Source organism: Lithobates pipiens, unplaced genomic scaffold (assembly GCF_037356315.1).
Source record: "Lithobates pipiens isolate NorthernLeopardFrog02 unplaced genomic scaffold, aLitPip1_a1.2 Scaffold_23, whole genome shotgun sequence".
Taxonomy (NCBI): Eukaryota; Metazoa; Chordata; class Amphibia; order Anura; family Ranidae; genus Lithobates; species Lithobates pipiens.
This window is the reverse complement of record NW_027507785.1, coordinates 229,811,106-229,829,235: the sequence shown is the minus strand read 5'-3', so window position 1 is coordinate 229,829,235 and position 18,130 is coordinate 229,811,106. Positions and strand designations below refer to the sequence as shown.

Below are 18,130 nucleotides of genomic sequence, written 5' to 3'. Positions count from 1 at the left end.
CTAGCAGGGGTTAAAACCACCCCGCTAGCGGCCGCAGACCATCGCTAAAAATAGCGGCGCTTTACCACCGATGCCCGCACCGCCCCAGTGTGAAAGGGGCCTTAGGACAGCAGGAAAAACATTACTCCGTTCTGCTAGCGGTTCAGTTCTAGGCATACAGACCTCGAGTGGTAGAACGGCAAGTACACAGTATGCTATGTCACCAATGTAAATGCACAAGCTGTGCTGGGGCACCTTTTGTTATATATAAAAAAAGATTGTATTACTGACAGACAGCAGTATAATGTGCGCATGTGTATATGCTGTGAAAATGTTGCATTCTGGTGTCCCATAATCCGGCCACAGCTCATTCTTAAGCCACATACACACAGGCAAAAATGTTGGGAGACATTTGTTGCTTTGAGAAAAAAAAAAAAAAAAAACCCAACAATCTTCCCCTGTGTATGTCGGACGTGCATTCTGGAAAACCAGTAACCGACTGACTCTCAAAAGAACCCACTGCTTCCTGGAACGAGCGGACTGTCTTTTGATGTTACATTCTTTAATTTTTTACTATGGAACATTGTAAGCTAGATTTCTACTAAATAAACAAGACTTACTACATTATGTGGGCTCTCTCATGTCTGAGTTTGAAACATCACAGTAAGAATGGTATCTTGGAGTTGGCGTCTCATCACCCCGCTCACCAGACTAAGCCTGTTTGACCTACAACACAGTACTACGAGGGGTCCATTGGATCTAGGGAGTCTAATCACTCGGGGGGGTGTGCAGAGCACAGTACCATCTGTGTGGATATCAATTATTGCAGCACCTTGGGAATTGTCAGCACAGCAGCACTTGTGAAGGAGTCTTTGCAATTGGAACTTTACGCAATTTTGCTCACTTATTAGAACATTTACTGGCTACATGATTGTTCAATATTTTATACTATTTCAATTGTTCTTTGCACACATTTCATGCACAGTATTAGCACTTTATTATTAACAAGTTAGGTTTATTGGGATTGTGGTATATATACACTTTTCTCACATTTTTGACAGGAACAGCAGTGGCAAGTCTAACACCAATTCTTATATGTAGTGCGGGTGACCCCGCTGTCAATTTGAAAAACAATGCAGCCACCCAGGTCTCCGCTCACAGTGCCACATCATTCACTGAGTTTCTTCTGAACTAATAGACCACAAGCACCGTCAACCACTGCGGCTTACAACTTGGAGTTCTCAATGGACTGCAAGGGAACGTGTGGGCGTGCTCTAGAGGTTTATTGATTCTTCCTGCCATTCAGTAACTGACTGCCCATATCGGATGTAGGGGCAGAGAGTGTACCGAGAGTCTGCACGATCCAGGCATTGCACTCACAATCTGCTGTACATCGACTGCCTGGAACCTACATTTTCCCATGGTTCATAGAATTAGCTTTCTTCAGCTGAAAAGCCTACAGATATAAACTGAAAAATGAGCAGAACTCTTTGTAACCAGAGAAAGTTGTAACCAGAACGCTTTCCAGGTCCAAAAGCAGAAACCTTGCCAATGTGCATTAAACAAGCTAGGAAGAGGCTTTTCCCATTTTTTTTTTTTTTTATTAAGCTACAACCATTTGTAATAAGTAAATATTCTCTGATAAGTTTATATTATCAAATAGATCTTAAAGATCAGTTTTGTACATAAGCCAATTGTTCTTGCCAAGCCTCCATTCATATGGTTTGGCTACATCGTTATATTATGTCAGTTTAGTGCTGGAGAGGATTATGTTAACAGGTTGCGGACCAGCCGCCGCAGTTTTACTGCAGCAGGTTGGCTCCACTGCGCATAATCACGGTATATTACGTGATTTCGCGGGGCTTGGATATCAGGCGTGTGCCCGCTGCGAGTCCAACCGCGGCTCCCACGGACTCGATGTCCGTGGGGATACCCGCAATCGTCTCACGGAGAGGAAGAACAGGGAAATGCTAATGTAAACAAGCATTTCCCTGTTCTGCCTAGTGACAGTGTCACTGATCACAGCTCCCTGTAATCGGGAGCTGTGATCAGTGTAGTGTCACACACAGCCCATCCCCCCTGCAGTTAGAATCGCTCCCTAGGACACACTTAACCCCTGCAGCGCGCCCTCCTAGTTAACCCCTTCACTGCCAGTCACATTTACACACGAAACAAATGCATTTTTAATCGCACTGATCGCTGTATAAATGGTCCCAAAATAGCACCAAAAGCATCCGATTTGTCCGCCATAAGAAAAATCACTGATCGCCACAATTACTAGTAAAAATAAATAAAAATGCCATAATTCAATCCCCTATTTTGTAGATGCTATAACTTTTCTAGAAACAAAAACATTTATTGCAATATTTTTTGTAAAAAAAAAAAAAAAAAAAAAATGTAGAATACGTATTGGCTTAAATCTCTCTCTCTCAAAATTTTTGGGGGGAGATATTATAGCAAAAGTAAAAACTATTGCTTTTTCAAAATTTGTTTGTTTTTTTTTGCTTGTAGCGCAAAAAATAAAAACCGCAGAGGTGATCAAATACCACCACAAGAAAGCTGTATTTGTGGGTGGGCCTCAATTTTGTTTGGGAGCCAAGTCGCACAACTGCCCAATTTTTACTTAAAGTGACAGTGCCGAATCACAAAAAGTGCTTTTGTCTTTGGCCAGCCAAATCCTCCGGGGCTGAAGTGGTTAATATTTGCATTTCAATATAATAATGTTCATATGCAGAAGGCCACTACCTTTGTTAGTTAAATTAGCCTGTATTGTATTGCACTGTCTTCTTAGGGAGGCCATACATGGGTCGAATTTCGAAAGAATTTTCTTTCAAAAATCTTATCTAAGATTTTTAGTTCGTACTTTGCACCATTAGTAGGGCTGCAGCAACAGCAGATTTTTGTGCGGCAATCAAACTTGTATTTTTTGAAAAACAATTTTCAAATCAACGATGGCAGAATCGTGCGAGAAATGTAAATCGAAAAAGAAAATTTGCATGTGCAACAAAAGAAGATTTCCAGCCACGAAAATTGTCTGTAGCAACATGAGGTGAAATTAAAAGGCTTGGTTGGCCGAATTTCAAAATCAATGGTGGCATCATCGAATTACAAAAACGCACACATTTTCTGATTTTCAAAAGAAAATTCTTTCGAAATTCTACCATGTATGGCCAGCCTTAGACTGTACAACTGTGTGTATTTTAACTTTTTTTTTTAATCTGGAAAATCTAGATAAAGAATGAGGACAACACAAAGAAAATGGCACTAACCAGAATATCCTCAAGTTTCATGTCCAGTAGATCTGCACCTACTACATAATTCTTCCAGTCTTCCTGGTTATTCCCTTCTTCATTCATGTGGTCCAAGATGAGTTCAAAAAAGATCACCTTTTCCGAGAGTCGGCTAAAGGTGTTGTCAAAGCAGAATTGATAATCTCCATCAATGGTCTCCACTCTAAGTTGATAAAAAAAATGTTTTAATTATGTACAAGGTTGGTGATGTTAACCATTGCTCATTCAAAATATCTTATTAAACTTACGTGTGGACCCCATCGGACTGGCGTGTCTCAGACAATACAATGTCTCCATCTGGAGCTATGAGGTAGAAGTCCACATCCAAGCTCGCACCATCCAGAACCTGCATACAAAAACAGCCAATAGAGAATGCAATGACTTTTGACATTAAATTGGACAATGGCCTGATCCATATTCCTAATAATCTAAGCTTTAGTGTGCTGTTTAAAAGGGGAAAGATGTTGGATGGAAATCCGTAGAGACAAAAGCAATAACATTTCAAATGAAAGACCAATTGAGCGAACTTACTTATACAATACACCCTAGTTATTAGAAAAAGCAAACAGGAGCACCATTGTGTCCAAAAATCATTAGAAGAAAAAAAAAAAAAAAAAAAAAATTATATTATATATTATATATATATATATATAATAAAAAAAAAAAAGTTCTATATTGGTAGCCCTCAATTTTGATATCACTGTACAGTATGCCTTTACCATTCTTGATAGTCTCATGTAAATACACACCCCACACTATATTAACAAAAGGTATTGGTACACCCGCTTTTACACACACACAAACTTTAATGGCGTCTTATGCCCTGTACACACGGTTGGACATTCCGACCACAAAAGCCATTGGATTTTGTCCGAAACTTGTGTTGCATACACACAGTCGGACAAAGTTGTTGGAAAATCCGATTGTTCGGAACGTGGTGACATTCGTTGCATACGACGGGACTACATAGAGGCTAGTAGCCAATAGATTTGGTCTCGTTATTTGATCTGAGCATGTGTGGCACTTTGTCCGTCGGAATTCTCTACAAAACGATTGGAAAAAGTCCAATCAGATTTATTTTGTTGGAAGATTTTAGATCCTGCTCTCAATTTTTTTTTGTCGGAATTTCCTACGGAAAAAGTCTGATAGAGCCCAAACACGATTGGATTTTCTGACAATATAATCCGATCGAACCTTTTCCATCTAAATTTCTGACCCTTTGCAGCAATAAACAGCTTCAACTCTTCTGGGAAGGCTGCCCACAAGGTTTAGGTGTGTCTATGGGAATGCCAGAAGCGCATATGTGAAGTCAGGCACCAATGTTGACGAAAAGGCCTGGCTCTGATTCTCCGCTCAAATTCATCCCAAAAGATTTTCTATTCGGGTTGAGGTCAGGACTCTGTGCCGGCCAGTCAAGTTCCTCCACCCCAAACTCGCTCATCCATGGGAGCATGAAAATGTCCAGAACGCCTTGATATGCCGATGCCTCAAGAGTTACCTTTCCTGGCACTAAGGGGCCAAGCCCAACGCCTGAAAAAACAACCCCACACCATAATATCCCCCCCCCCCCCCACCAAAATGATTTGGACCAGTGCACAAAGCAAGGTCCGTAAACACAGATGAGCAAGTTCGGGGTGGAGGAACATGACTGACCTGCACAGATTCCTGACCTTAACCCGATAGAACACCTTTGGGTTGAATTAGAGCAGAGACTGCGAGCCGGGCCTTCTCGTCCAACATCAGTGCCAGACCTCACAAATGTGCTTCTGGAAGAATGGTCAAATATTCCCATAGATGCTCCTAAACCTTGTGGAACAGATTTCTGTGAAGGCTAATGGACCAAGACTGAGATGCCATTAAAGTTCATGTGCATGTAAAGGCAGGCGTCCCAGAAACAGAAAAATTTTAAAGTTCTAAAAAAAAAAAAAAAAAAAAAAAAAAAAAAAAAAAAGAAAAGAGGAGGCACACGTTTTTTTTTTTTTCTTTCCCTAGGCTCGGTTCACACAGGACGCGGCACGACTTGCAGCGCCACGACCTGCCGCGACTTGCAAAATGACTTCTGTATAGAAGTCAATGCAAGTCGCCTGAAGTCGCCGCAAAAGTAGTACAGGAACCTTTTTTCTAAGTCGGAGCGACTCGAGTCGCTCCTATTAGAACGGTTCCGTAGTACAGAACAGGGGCGACTTGTCAGGCGGCGAAGGCGCCTGGACAAGTCGCCCCTGTGAGAACCGAGACTTAGGACCGGTTCACACAGGGGGCGATGCGAGGCGACACCGACTTGCCTCGCCGCGACCTGCCGCGACCTCAGCGGCGACTTGCAAATGACTTCTGTATAGAAGTCAATGCAAGTCGCCCCGAGGTCGCCCAAAAGTAGTACAGGAACCTTTTTTCTGAGTCGGAGCGACTCGAGTCGCTCCTCTCAGAACGGTTCCAACTTGTCAGATCGCGGCACGGCAAGTCGTGTCGCCTCGCATCGCCCCCAGTGTGAACCGGCCCTTATGGCATTTTCTGAAAAAAATAAATAAATAAATAAAAAACAAACACACACACACACACACACACACACACACCTTTCAATAACAGCTTTGCAAATCAATGACAGGCAATGCTGAGCTTCTCAGCCTGTCATCTATTATTAGGGGCTGAGCAGCCACAGCCAGTCGGAAAAACCTGACCATACCTGCCAAAGGGGAAACATTGATCTGGCTGGTGTACAGCCAAGAACAGTTATGTGAATAAGCCCTAAGGAGATTCTCTTGGAAAATAAAAGCCCTCAACAGGGTTTTACAGTAATGGAACCATGGCACATAGTAGGGGACACAGGCATCCACAAGTGCCCAATCGTAAAGAGTCTTACAAAGAGCTGGAACAGAGGCCTACAATAAGTCTTACCTGTAAGTACGGTGAACAACTTGTAAACATTTAGGAGAGATTCTCATTTGAAGAAAGCTGGTGATGTCACTGGCGAATGCTCAGCTAAACTCGCACAATTTCAATCCAACAACAGTGCGAACCTGGGCTTAAGCTGAGAATTCCACCCAAAAGGGGAAGCGTTGCTTGTTTGTGCCCACTGCCACTTTTGACAGGTACCTGGCTCCCATTTCCAGCTCAGATCACCACAGTGATCTACGGGCATGTTCGCCCCCCCCAGCCTTCTAGACATACAATGGTCCCCGAAGACTGCGGAATCTTTCACAAAGCGCAGCACTTCTCGTGCATGCACAGTAGGAAACTGCCCCTTAAGCCGGTGTTCCTTAAAAAAAGTCAGCAGCTACAGTATTTGTAGCTGCCCAATTAAAAGTGTTTGGGATACTGGAGCTCCTCTTTAAATCCCCCCCAAAATGAGACAGAATAAAAAAAAAAAAAAAAAAAAAAAAAGGGGAAGGGGTGAAGGAGGTTCTAAAAATTCCCTACCCTATTCAAAACTGAAAACTGTATATAGATACACTTTAATCCAAGAAAAGAAACCAAAGAGCAAGACCATTGCATGACTAATTAGTGATAACAAAGCTATTCTAAAATTCTTGCTCTCGTGTGACCGCTTCCTCTCACAGCTACAGTATGTATATACAAAGAAAAACCAAGATCATTCACCTTAATATACAGTCAGGGAAAAAAGTATTTGATCCCCTGCTGATTTTGTAAGTTTGCCCCCTGACAATTAAATGATCAGTCTTTAATTTTAATGGTAGGTTTACTTAACAGTGAGAAAAACAACAAAAAATAAATAAATCAGTTTCAAAATAGGTTTTACCGTATTTATCAGCATATAACACGCACCCCAAGTTTTCTGAGGGAAGTTTAAGAAAAAATTTATAAAAAAAAAAAATAAAAAAAAAAAAAAAAAAACATAACTTACATTTAAATGCCCATCAATGCAGCCTTATCAATGTCCATCATTGCACCCTTTGCCCAGTGTCTTTGCAGGCTGATTATTTAAAATTGGCGCCAATCTCCACTGACCGTGAGCAGAGGAGCGAGCGCTGCCGACATACACAAAGCCGAGTGTACTCAGCTAGGCTCGGCTCCACTCGCAGTCCCGCACTATGATGGGCATAAAACAGGTCCAATGGCGAGACTGAGCAGAGCCGAGAGCCGCCGACATACACATAGCCGAATGTATTCGGCTAGGCTCAGCTCCGCTCACAGTCACGCCCAGTCCCTGTGTTATGTCCATCATAGGGTGGGACTGGGCATGACTGTGAGCGGAGCCAAGCACACTGGGCTATGTGCATCTCGGCAGCGCTCACTTCTCCGCTCACAATCAGTGGGGAATCAGCGTATAACACACACCCACAATTTTCCCTTGGCTTTAAAGGGGGGGGGGGGGTGCGTGTTATACGCCGATAAATACGTAAAATTGATTTGCATTTTAATGCATAAAATAAGTATTTGATCCCTTCGCAAAACATGACTTCGTACTTGATGGCAAAACCCTTGTTGACAAATCACAGAGGTCAGACATTTCTTGGAGTTGGCCACCAGGTTTGCACACATCTCAGGAGGGATTTTGTCCCACTCCTCTTTGGAGATCCTCTCCAAGTCATTAAAGGTTTCCAGGCTGACGTATGGTAACCAAAAACTTCACCTCCCTCCACATATTTTCTATGGGATTAAGGTCTTGAGACTGGCTAGGCCACTCCAAGACCTTAATGTGCTTCTTCTTGAGACACTCCTTTGTTGCCTTGGCCGTGTGTTTTGGGTCAGTCTCATGCTGCAACATATGGCCCTGTCTATTGTCTCTTTAATGCAGTGAAGTTGCCCTATCCCCTTAGAAGAGAAACACTCCCAAAGCATAATGTTTCCACCTCCATGTTTAACAACTTCTGGACCACCCACTGTCTTTATACGTTGGTACTTTGAAGGAGGATATCGTTGTTATGGCAGCAGCTAGCTGCCATAACCCTGGTAGCCTCTTCTTCAGCGAGTGGTCTGGTTCAAGATAAAAAAAAAGGTCTCTGCGGATTCACCGAAATATCACTTTTAATCGGCGCCGGGAAAGGCCCCCCCGCTGCGATCTGGTGCCCTCCACCGCTTACCGGAGCCGCTTTCAGCTGCGGAAGAAATTGCGTCCTTCTCATGGCCTGACATGGAGACAAGTGAGGGGAAGATGGCCCCACCCATCTCCATATTATTGTAGGGCGGAAGCGACATCAAAACGTCACTTTCGCCCATAGCTCTGATTTCAGTCCTTCATGGAGGAGTAGTGCGTTACCAATTGTTTTCTTGGTGATTATGGTGCTAGCTGCCTTGAGATCATTGGCAAGATTCTCCCGTGTAGTTCTGGGCTGATTTCTCACCATTCTTATGATCATTGAAACTCCACGATGTGAGATCTTGCATGGAGCCCCAGACATTGACATTTACTTTGGGTTTCTTCCATTTGTGGATAAGTCGCACCAACTCTCACCAAGCTGCTTGGTGATGGTCTTGTCTTCCAGCCTTGTGTAGGTCTACAATCTTGTCCCCAACATCCTTGGGCAGCTCTTTGGGCTTGGCCATGGTGGAGAGATTGGAATATGATCAATTGCTTCCGTGGACAGGTGTCTTTTACACAGGTAACAAGCTGAGATTAGGAGCACTCCCTTTAAGAGGGTGCTCCTAATCTCAGCTTGTTACATGTATAGAAGACACCTGGGAGCCAGAAATCTTGCTGATTGATAGGGGATCCAATACTGATTTCACCCATTAAAATGCTAAGTAATAACTTTTTTTCCTGGATTTTTTTTTTTTTTTTATACTAGTAATGGCGGCAATAGTGTGGCAGGCCATCTGACTACTACTGACACTGGCTGGAAAGGGATTAGCATCTAGGGACGATCAAGGGGGCTTAACTGTGTGCCTAACAATGTGTAATATGTGCTGCTTTTACCAAGTGATCTCTTTTTGTTATCCCTGCTTTGCAGGGAATACAAACAACAACAGGATTACCTGCCAGTATACAGAGCTCTGTGTTGATTACAGCACAGAGCTCTCTACTATGAATGATGGAGGCGGTCAGTGGGTCCATGGACATAGAGCTGACAGGCAGGGGAGTGGGGAGGACATAGGAGCACAGAAAAGGACAGAGGAGAGCGCTGTTGATGGAGGCATGTAAACTGACCACAGTATCAGGGCTCATAATTTTTTTTTTCCCCTAGACATTTACTCAGAACCCCCAAACATACGCTGACAGCTTGGAAAAGGGGAGATTAGCTGAGTGCCCTGGCTTTAAATAAAATCTAAAGCCCAAGGATGCATTCACAGCTGATCGCGAGTGGAATCGCAGAGATTTCAACCGCTGCAAAACACAGGATGCTTTTGCGATGCCATTACTTCTTAATAGCACCCCAATCTGCCCATGATTGCCGCATGGTAAATCCCACTGCAGTCACAATGCGCTACACTGTCACCTAAAAGAAGCTTGTGTTCCTTTGTGAATGACAAGCGTAGCACGCTGCGAATACAATCACAGCAAAATTGTGGCATTATTGGGATGCCATTAAAGAATTAATGACATCGCAAACGCATCCTGCATTTTGCAGAGATTTGAAATTTCGGCAGCATCACTGCGATTCCACCCACGATCAAGTATGCAGAGTGGGGTGGGGAGGAGCTGGGCCATCACAGACAATTAGATACTGCTCAAAGAGAAGAGCGCTATCATGTATAAGGAGGGAGAGGGCTGTGCTAGGGAACTGACTCTTCTATAGTAGTCACATTTTCTAACATGTTCAAAGGCACATTGGAAGTCAATAAAAATTACCGGCTGATCTTGTTAGAAAGAATGTACCCTTATGCGTTGAACTGAAATCTCATACAATCTTATCACGGTCTTCTGTTAACTACAAAAGCAATGCCTCTGCTTGTAAGAGATAAGGAGAGAAGGAGCAGCTTGTAGTCCAAATCAGGAGTCCGGCCTAGGGTGACAACAATGACCTCTACAGCGAATGAGTGTTATCACTTAGGACAAGAAATGCGCTATTGGCAGAATCAGATAAAAATAAAGGGAAACAGCCTGAAAAGAAAAAATACAGCTACTACATCTTAGGGCCGCAATACATTACATTTTTATTCTTAGGATTAGATGGGCCTCGGTATTGGGGGGCGCACAGTACACTGATCGGTATGGGGGGGGGCGCACTGTACACTGATCGGTATTGGGGGGGGGGGGCACACAGAACACTGATCGGTATTGGGGGGGGGGGGCGGGCGCACAGTACACTGATCGGTATGGGGGCGCACAGTACACTGATCGGTATGGGGGGGGGCGCGCACAGTACACTGATCGGTATGGGGGGGGGGCGCGCACAGAACACTGATCGGTATTGGGGGGGGGGGGCGGGCGCACACAGTACACTGATCGGTATTGGGGGGGGGGGCGGGCGCACAGTACACTGATCGGTATGGGGGGGGGGCGCACAGTACACTGATCGGTATGGGGGGGGGCGCGCACAGTACACTGATCGGTATGGGGGGGCGCGCACAGTACACTGATCGGTATGGGGGGGGGGGGGCGGGCGCACAGTACACTGATCGGTATGGGGGGGCGCGCACAGAACACTGATCGGTATTGGGGGGGGGGGGGGCGGGCGCACAGTACACTGATCGGTATGGGGGGGGGGGGGGGCGCGCACAGTACACTGATCGGTATTGGGGGGGGGGGGGCGGGCGCACAGTACACTGATCGGTATGGGGGGGGGGGCGCACAGTACACTGATCGGTATGGGGGGGGGGCGCGCACAGTACACTGATCGGTATGGGGGGGGGCGCGCACAGTACACTGATCGGTATGGGGGGGGCGCGCACAGTACACTGATCGGTATGGGGGGCGCGCACAGTACACTGATCGGTATGGGGGGGGGGGCGCGCACAGTACACTGATCGGTATGGGGGGGGGGGGGGGGCGCACAGTACACTGATCGGTATTGGGGGGGGGGGGCGCACAGTACACTGATCGGTATGGGGGGGGGCGCACAGTACACTGATCGGTATGGGGGGGGGGGCGCACAGTACACTGATCGGTATGGGGGGGGGGGGGCGCACAGTACACTGATCGGTATTGGGGGGGGGGGGCGCACAGTACACTGATCGGTATGGGGGGGGGGCGCGCACAGTACACTGATCGGTATGGGGGGGGGGGCGCGCACAGTACACTGATCGGTATGGGGGGGGGGGGCGCGCACAGTACACTGATCGGTATGGGGGGGGGGGGCGCGCACAGTACACTGATCGGTATGGGGGGGGGGCGCGCACAGTACACTGATCGGTATGGGGGGGGGGCGCGCACAGTACACTGATCGGTATGGGGGGGGGGGGCGCACAGTACACTGATCGGTATGGGGGGGGGCGCACACAGTACACTGATCGGTATTGGGGGGGGGGGGGCGGGCGCACAGTACACTGATCGGTATGGGGGGGGGGGGCGCACAGTACACTGATCGGTATGGGGGGGGGGGCGCGCACAGTACACTGATCGGTATGGGGGGGGGGGCGCGCACAGTACACTGATCGGTATGGGGGGGGGGGGGGGCGCGCACAGTACACTGATCGGTATGGGGGGGGGGGGCGCGCACAGTACACTGATCGGTATGGGGGGGGGGCGCACAGTACACTGATCGGTATGGGGGGGGGGGGGCGCACAGTACACCGATCAGTGTACTGTGCGCCCCCCCCCCCCATACCGATCAGTGTACTGTGCGCCCCCCCCCCATACCGATCAGTGTACTGTGCGCCCCCCCCCCATACCGATCAGTGTACTGTGCGCCCCCCCCCCATACCGATCAGTGTACTGTGCGCGCCCCCCCCCCCATACCGATCAGTGTACTGTGCGCGCCCCCCCCATACCGATCAGTGTACTGTGCGCGCCCCCCCCCATACCGATCAGTGTACTGTGCGCGCCCCCCCCCATACCGATCAGTGTACTGTGCGCCCCCCCCCATACCGATCAGTGTACTGTGTGCCCCCCCCCCCCAATACCGATCAGTGTACTGTGTGCCCCCCCCCCCAATACCGATCAGTGTACTGTGCGCCCCCCCCCCCCCATACCGATCGGTATTGGGGGGGGGGGCACACAGTACACTGATCGGTATGGGGGGGGGGCGCACAGTACACTGATCGGTATGGGGGGGGGGGGGGCGCGCACAGTACACTGATCGGTATGGGGGGGGGGGGGCGCACAGTACACTGATCGGTATGGGGGGGGGCGCACAGTACACTGATCGGTATGGGGGGGGGGGGGGCGCACAGTACACTGATCGGTATGGGGGGGGGGGGCGCACAGTACACTGATCGGTATGGGGGGGGGGGGGGCGCACAGTACACTGATCGGTATGGGGGGGGGGGGCGCACAGTACACTGATCGGTATGGGGGGGGGGGGGCGCACAGTACACTGATCGGTATGGGGGGGGGGGGGCGCACAGTACACTGATCGGTATGGGGGGGGCGCACAGTACACTGATCGGTATGGGGGGGGCGCACAGTACACTGATCGGTATGGGGGGGGGGGGCGCACAGTACACTGATCGGTATGGGGGGGGGGCGCACAGTACACTGATCGGTATGGGGGGGGGGCGCACAGTACACTGATCGGTATGGGGGGGGGGGGGCGCACAGTACACTGATCGGTATGGGGGGGGGGGGGGCGCGCACAGTACACTGATCGGTATGGGGGGGGGCGCGCACAGTACACTGATCGGTATGGGGGGGGGGCGCGCACAGTACACTGATCGGTATGGGGGGGGGGGCGCGCACAGTACACTGATCGGTATGGGGGGGGGGGCGCGCACAGTACACTGATCGGTATGGGGGGGGGGGCGCGCACAGTACACTGATCGGTATGGGGGGGGCGCGCACAGTACACTGATCGGTATGGGGGGGGGGCGCGTACAGTACACTGATCGGTATGGGGGGGGGCGCGCACAGTACACTGATCGGTATGGGGGGGGGGGGGGCGCGCACAGTACACTGATCGGTATGGGGGGGGGGGGGCGCACAGTACACTGATCGGTATTGGGGGGGGGGGCACACAGTACACTGATCGGTATTGGGGGGGGCGCACAGTACACTGATCGGTATTGGGGGGGGGGGGGCGCACAGTACACTGATCGGTATGGGGGGGGGGGGGCGCACAGTACACTGATCGGTATGGGGGGGGCGCACAGAACACTGAAAGGTATTGGGGGGGGGGCGCACAGTACACTGAAAGGTATTGGGGGGGGGGGCGCACAGTACACTGATCGGTATGGGGGGGGGGCGCACAGTACACTGATCGGTATGGGGGGGGCACACAGTACACTGATCGGTATGGGGGGGGGCACACAGAACACTGATCGGTATTGGGGGGGGGGGCGCACAGTACACTGATCGGTATTGGGGGGGCACACTATACTGATCGGTATTGGGGGGGTAAGCACACTATACTGATCGGTATTGGGGGGGGTAAGCACACTATACTGATCGGTATTGGGGGGGTAAGCACACTATACTGATCGGTATTGGGGGGGTAAGCACACAGTATACAGATCAGTATGGGGAAGCACACAATATCTCTGGATCATAAACTCAGCAGCAACCCATGTCTGAAGGAACTCAGCCACTTCCGGTGTCATGGATTGATGATGTTGCGACATCTGATTGGTCAGAGAAGGACTTGTGAAGTTTGCTCTGACATGTGGACTGCAGATCGGAGTGGTCGCCCTACAGGAGTCATCAGAACCTGGACGGTGACTCCATACCGGGGACAGCGAACACACAGTATTGGAATGTATTGGTGGGCAGTCCCTGTGACCGCCCATAGACTATCATAGACCCTGTGATTACCTGGTACTCCAGCTCCAGCGTAGCCCCGCTCTTCATAGGCTGGAAGAAGCACTCCCTCTGTCCGGCCGGCAGGGTGAAGGTGAAGTCTCCATCCACTGTCTGGGTGAAGGTCAGTCCACGCTGTACACTCACAGCTCCCAATAGGAGAACTAACAGAGCCGCCTCCTCCGTCCCCATCCCCGGACAGCTTATCCTACTCAATGATACCGAGGGAGCATGTGCTGGAACTCCCCTCACAGGAGCGAGGCGTGTCCGGAAGACATGCCTGCAGCCAATCAGGGCTGTCCCTTGCTCTGATCGGACTTAGGGCGGGTTTAGGCCAGTCATCGTCCTATGGGGGATATCCAATTACATCGCTCCTTCCAGTAAACAATACTCTGCTGTGGGTCAGCTTGGGGAACATCTGATCTGTGCAAGAAGAAGAAAAGCGTGTTCTTACCTTGCCTCATGTCCTGCTGTTCATGTATTAAAATAGAGCTAAAGGCAATTTTTGTTTCATTTTTCATTAAGGGAGAGTTATAACCTCTGTGAGGTTTTTTGTCAACTGCGTTTTATTGGAGACAGTTTCCTTCACTTCCTGTCCCATAGTCAAAACAGGAAGTGTGAGGAAACTTCTAGTTGTCACCAGAACTAGTGTCCCCATTGCAAGATTTTCCCTCTATTCTTGTCCTGGTGACAGCCCAAAATGTGGGATTTGCTTTCATTATCAGCGATGGGGATAAGCAGGACAAATAGAGAGGGCGGATTTCCCTAATGGGGACACAGCAATAAACACCTGACAGGTGTTATAATCCATCTTTATTCTATCACAAACAAAAAAAGTCTTGTCTTAAGGCTCTATTCACATCTGAGCATTCCATAAACACTCATAAAAGTACATATTGCGCTTGTGGTGCAATTCATTGTTAATGTGATTGTAAAGGATCACCTTGCAAAACAACCCATTCAGTATAAAATAGAAATGAAAGGAAAAACATTTGTGTATAGATATAAAAAAATATATATCAATACTTTTTTGTGATCACATTGCCTCTTTCCCTCTATTCTCAGCTGCATAAGAGCTGGGGGGGGGGGGGGGGGAGAAGCAGCAGCACACTGAGCTTCTCAGTGAATGGCTGAGCAGAGGGGGCGTGTCAGGAAAAGTCTCATCATTAGAATTAGAAGAGAGTACATTGAGTTCCAAAACAGCTACAGAACTGACCTTGGTGTTTTCTCCTGCTTAGTGTGGTCAGTTTTAATAGGAAAGCAAAGGGATTGGCATGAGCACCAAGGATTTCACATAAAGTAACCATACAAAGAGAACAGGATACTTTCTCATACAAGTACATGGTGTAGCAGGCACATATCAGGACTATGAAGTGTTGGGGTTTAACAGCACTCCAAAATGGGCAAGAAATTAGGAGATTTTGCACAAGTCAAAATGAGCAAGAAATGCACCAAAACACATGAAGCTCAACACAAAAATAGGCACAGAAGCTTCTTTGGCTGTCAATGGTGCATTCACAAAATGCCAGGTGTGAAGCTAGCCTTAGTTCTACTTCTCCTCTCCTCGGTGCCTGCATCACTAGTGAGGGCACCCGGCTGTGACAGCTTGCGGCTTCACAGATGGGTGCGCACTGAGCATGTGCGAGTCGTGCTGTGCATCCTGTGTGGCCAGGCAATCTTCTGGGACCTGTGATATGTCCCAGAAGATTGCCAGGAAGGAGGGGGAGAGCAGAACTTCCACTCGGGGGCCGTGGTGCACTTAGCGGAAGCGGGAGCTGGGTACCTGTCAAAACTAGGTACCCCCCAAAAAAAATGAAATGTCAAATGTGGCATGTCAGGGGGTCTGGAGTATTTAAAAGAGGTACTGCAGTCTGCTCATATAATTTGTAATAAAAACATTTTTGCCATTCTGAAGCTTCCCTCCAACCACTTTGCATATTATTTTATATATACTGTGATCCTGTAATTGCCTAATATGCTGCAGAAATCTCCCTCCACAGAGTCTGGCTGCAACCATTTTAACTGTGGGCAGCTGAAGCTGCTGCCTGTTCACTTCCTGGATTTAAACGGAGGCACACCTCCAGCACTGCAGCTCTCATTGGCCTTCTTATGACTCATCCCTCCTCCCTTCCTGCCCTATTTATTGGCAGAAAAAAATATTTTACAATCCAAAGTTAAAATAACAAAGGCAGAAGATTTAATAGATGTAAAGTTGAAAAAAAAATGACTGAAGTACCACTTTAAAGCAGAAGTTCCACTTTTGGATGGAACTCTGCTTTAAGGGTGTGGCACTAACCCCCGAAGGAGCGGCTGGTTTTGTTGGGCTTACCGTTACCTTCTTGACCTCGTGTGCGTCTAGGGGTTTCCCGAGGTAGATGGCCCAAAGAATTGTAGAAACTGACACTGGATCCACTTTTTGGGATATTTATTTGAAAAGGTAGGCAAACAGTCTCTCAGTGAAGGGTAGAAGGTTTAGGTAAGAAGTTCAGGTATTCTTGGAACTGCAAAAGATAGAAAGTCTCTCACTATAGAAATCCAGAGAATCATCGTTCACAACTGGATTCTCACAGCTACCGGATAGACCTCCTCTCACTAGGCCTAGCAGCCGATAGAGTGTTTAAGTAAAGCAAAGTCTTTGCCACAGACTTGAATGTAGAACACTTTAACAAAGTCTCTGCCACAGACTTGGATGTAACTGAGGGAAGTAGGTACATTTAGAGAGCTATCATACGGTACCAGTATCTCGCAGCCATTCCGGCAATACCGTATGAGTGTAGATCCTTTAGTGTGCTTCAATTGAGCCTCCAGGCTCCTTCTTAGAAGCCAGCCCTATGCATGGCCTTCTCCAGAAGAATCCTCCCCTGGGTGCTTCTCCAGTTGCTGGGCCTCTCCACAGATGAGACAGCATCGGACCACCTTTGAATCCTCCTCTCAGTTACTTTGCCTCGGGCTATCCAGCCCCGAGACTCGAAATTGGGTGGATCTGCACTCCGGGCCATGAGGGCCATGGGGGCCATGGGGGCCATGGGGGCCATGGGGGCTGGTCAGGAGGACCAGGACCAAACAGACAGAAAGATCTTTTGGACCGGAACCCAGAAGCACGTGATCTCAGTACCTTAAATACCCTTTCCCAGAATGCACAGCAGGAGGACACACCCACTGGGCTGGTTCCAAGAAAAAATGGCACTCAATATGCCTAGCTAAACTGCATTCTCACACTTGCCAACAGTGACAGCGACACCTGTGGTCAAGGAGAACCCAGTGCAATCCAGCTAGACTGGTACTGAAATCATAATTTGGCATAATCAACCCTAAAACCCAACTGTGATTTTAGGAATATTAAATTGAAAAAAATGCATAGAGCGTGCTCTTCAGGAGTCGGCGCTACAAGGGCATGATGACGTCAGGAACCCTCCAATCACAAGACCGCTCTAGTGTGTGTGTGTGTGTGTGTGTGTGGGGGGGGGGGGGGGGTGGAGGTGGCAGGAGAGGCAGGGACCGGTCTTAGGTAAGTTTATCTCCTCTCCATAATCCCCAAGATGAAAATGAGCAGTTTACCCATGCTATGGGCACAGCCTCTCTGCATGGTAAAATAAAAAAATTTCCTAGAGTTCTTAAGGGAATAGAGTCTGTTCAAGGTGTACGTGAGGCCTTGCATCCACTGACTATACATATACAATGCTTGTACATGCTTTGAAAACGCGCCTCTCATTTTAGTGCTTGTTCACATATGTGGCTGGGTGTGGTGAAAAAAAGGTGTTTGAACCGCGATTTTATCTACTGCCCCCCTTAATCCAACATGCATCATGATAAAGATTATATCCCCTATCATGTTCAGTGGTCAGTGCTGCCGTTTAACTAAATAGAACTGTGCCACAACCAACCTCATCCATGAGCTATGCACATTGTTGCGACATGGTTGTCTGTGAACCTCTATTAGGGTTTTATTGCTGTCTGTGTCCCCATTGGGAAGATTCCCCTGACTTCCTGTACTGATGACTGTGCCCCTAGGATAGGCCCTGATGGTGTTATCTATACTCTGCAATCAAATACAGCATGTTAGAAAAGGCAGAAA

The 18,130-nt window shown here is 48.3% G+C and overlaps 1 protein-coding gene across 1 annotated transcript in view; it reads right to left on the bottom strand.

Annotated features, from left to right (window-relative positions):
• TMED5 (transmembrane p24 trafficking protein 5) overlaps positions 1-14,322 on the bottom strand; it is a 39,041-nt gene extending 24,719 nt beyond the window's left edge. The window contains exons 1-3 of the mRNA XM_077452903.1: positions 14,071-14,322; positions 3,518-3,615; positions 3,249-3,432 (exon numbers count right to left, since the gene is read on the bottom strand). Of these exons, the coding sequence (XP_077309029.1) occupies positions 3,249-3,432; positions 3,518-3,615; positions 14,071-14,247 (459 nt within the window). The 5' untranslated portion in view covers positions 14,248-14,322. The remainder of the gene's footprint in view (positions 1-3,248; positions 3,433-3,517; positions 3,616-14,070) is intronic.
• Between the last annotated feature and the right edge of the window lie 3,808 nt (positions 14,323-18,130).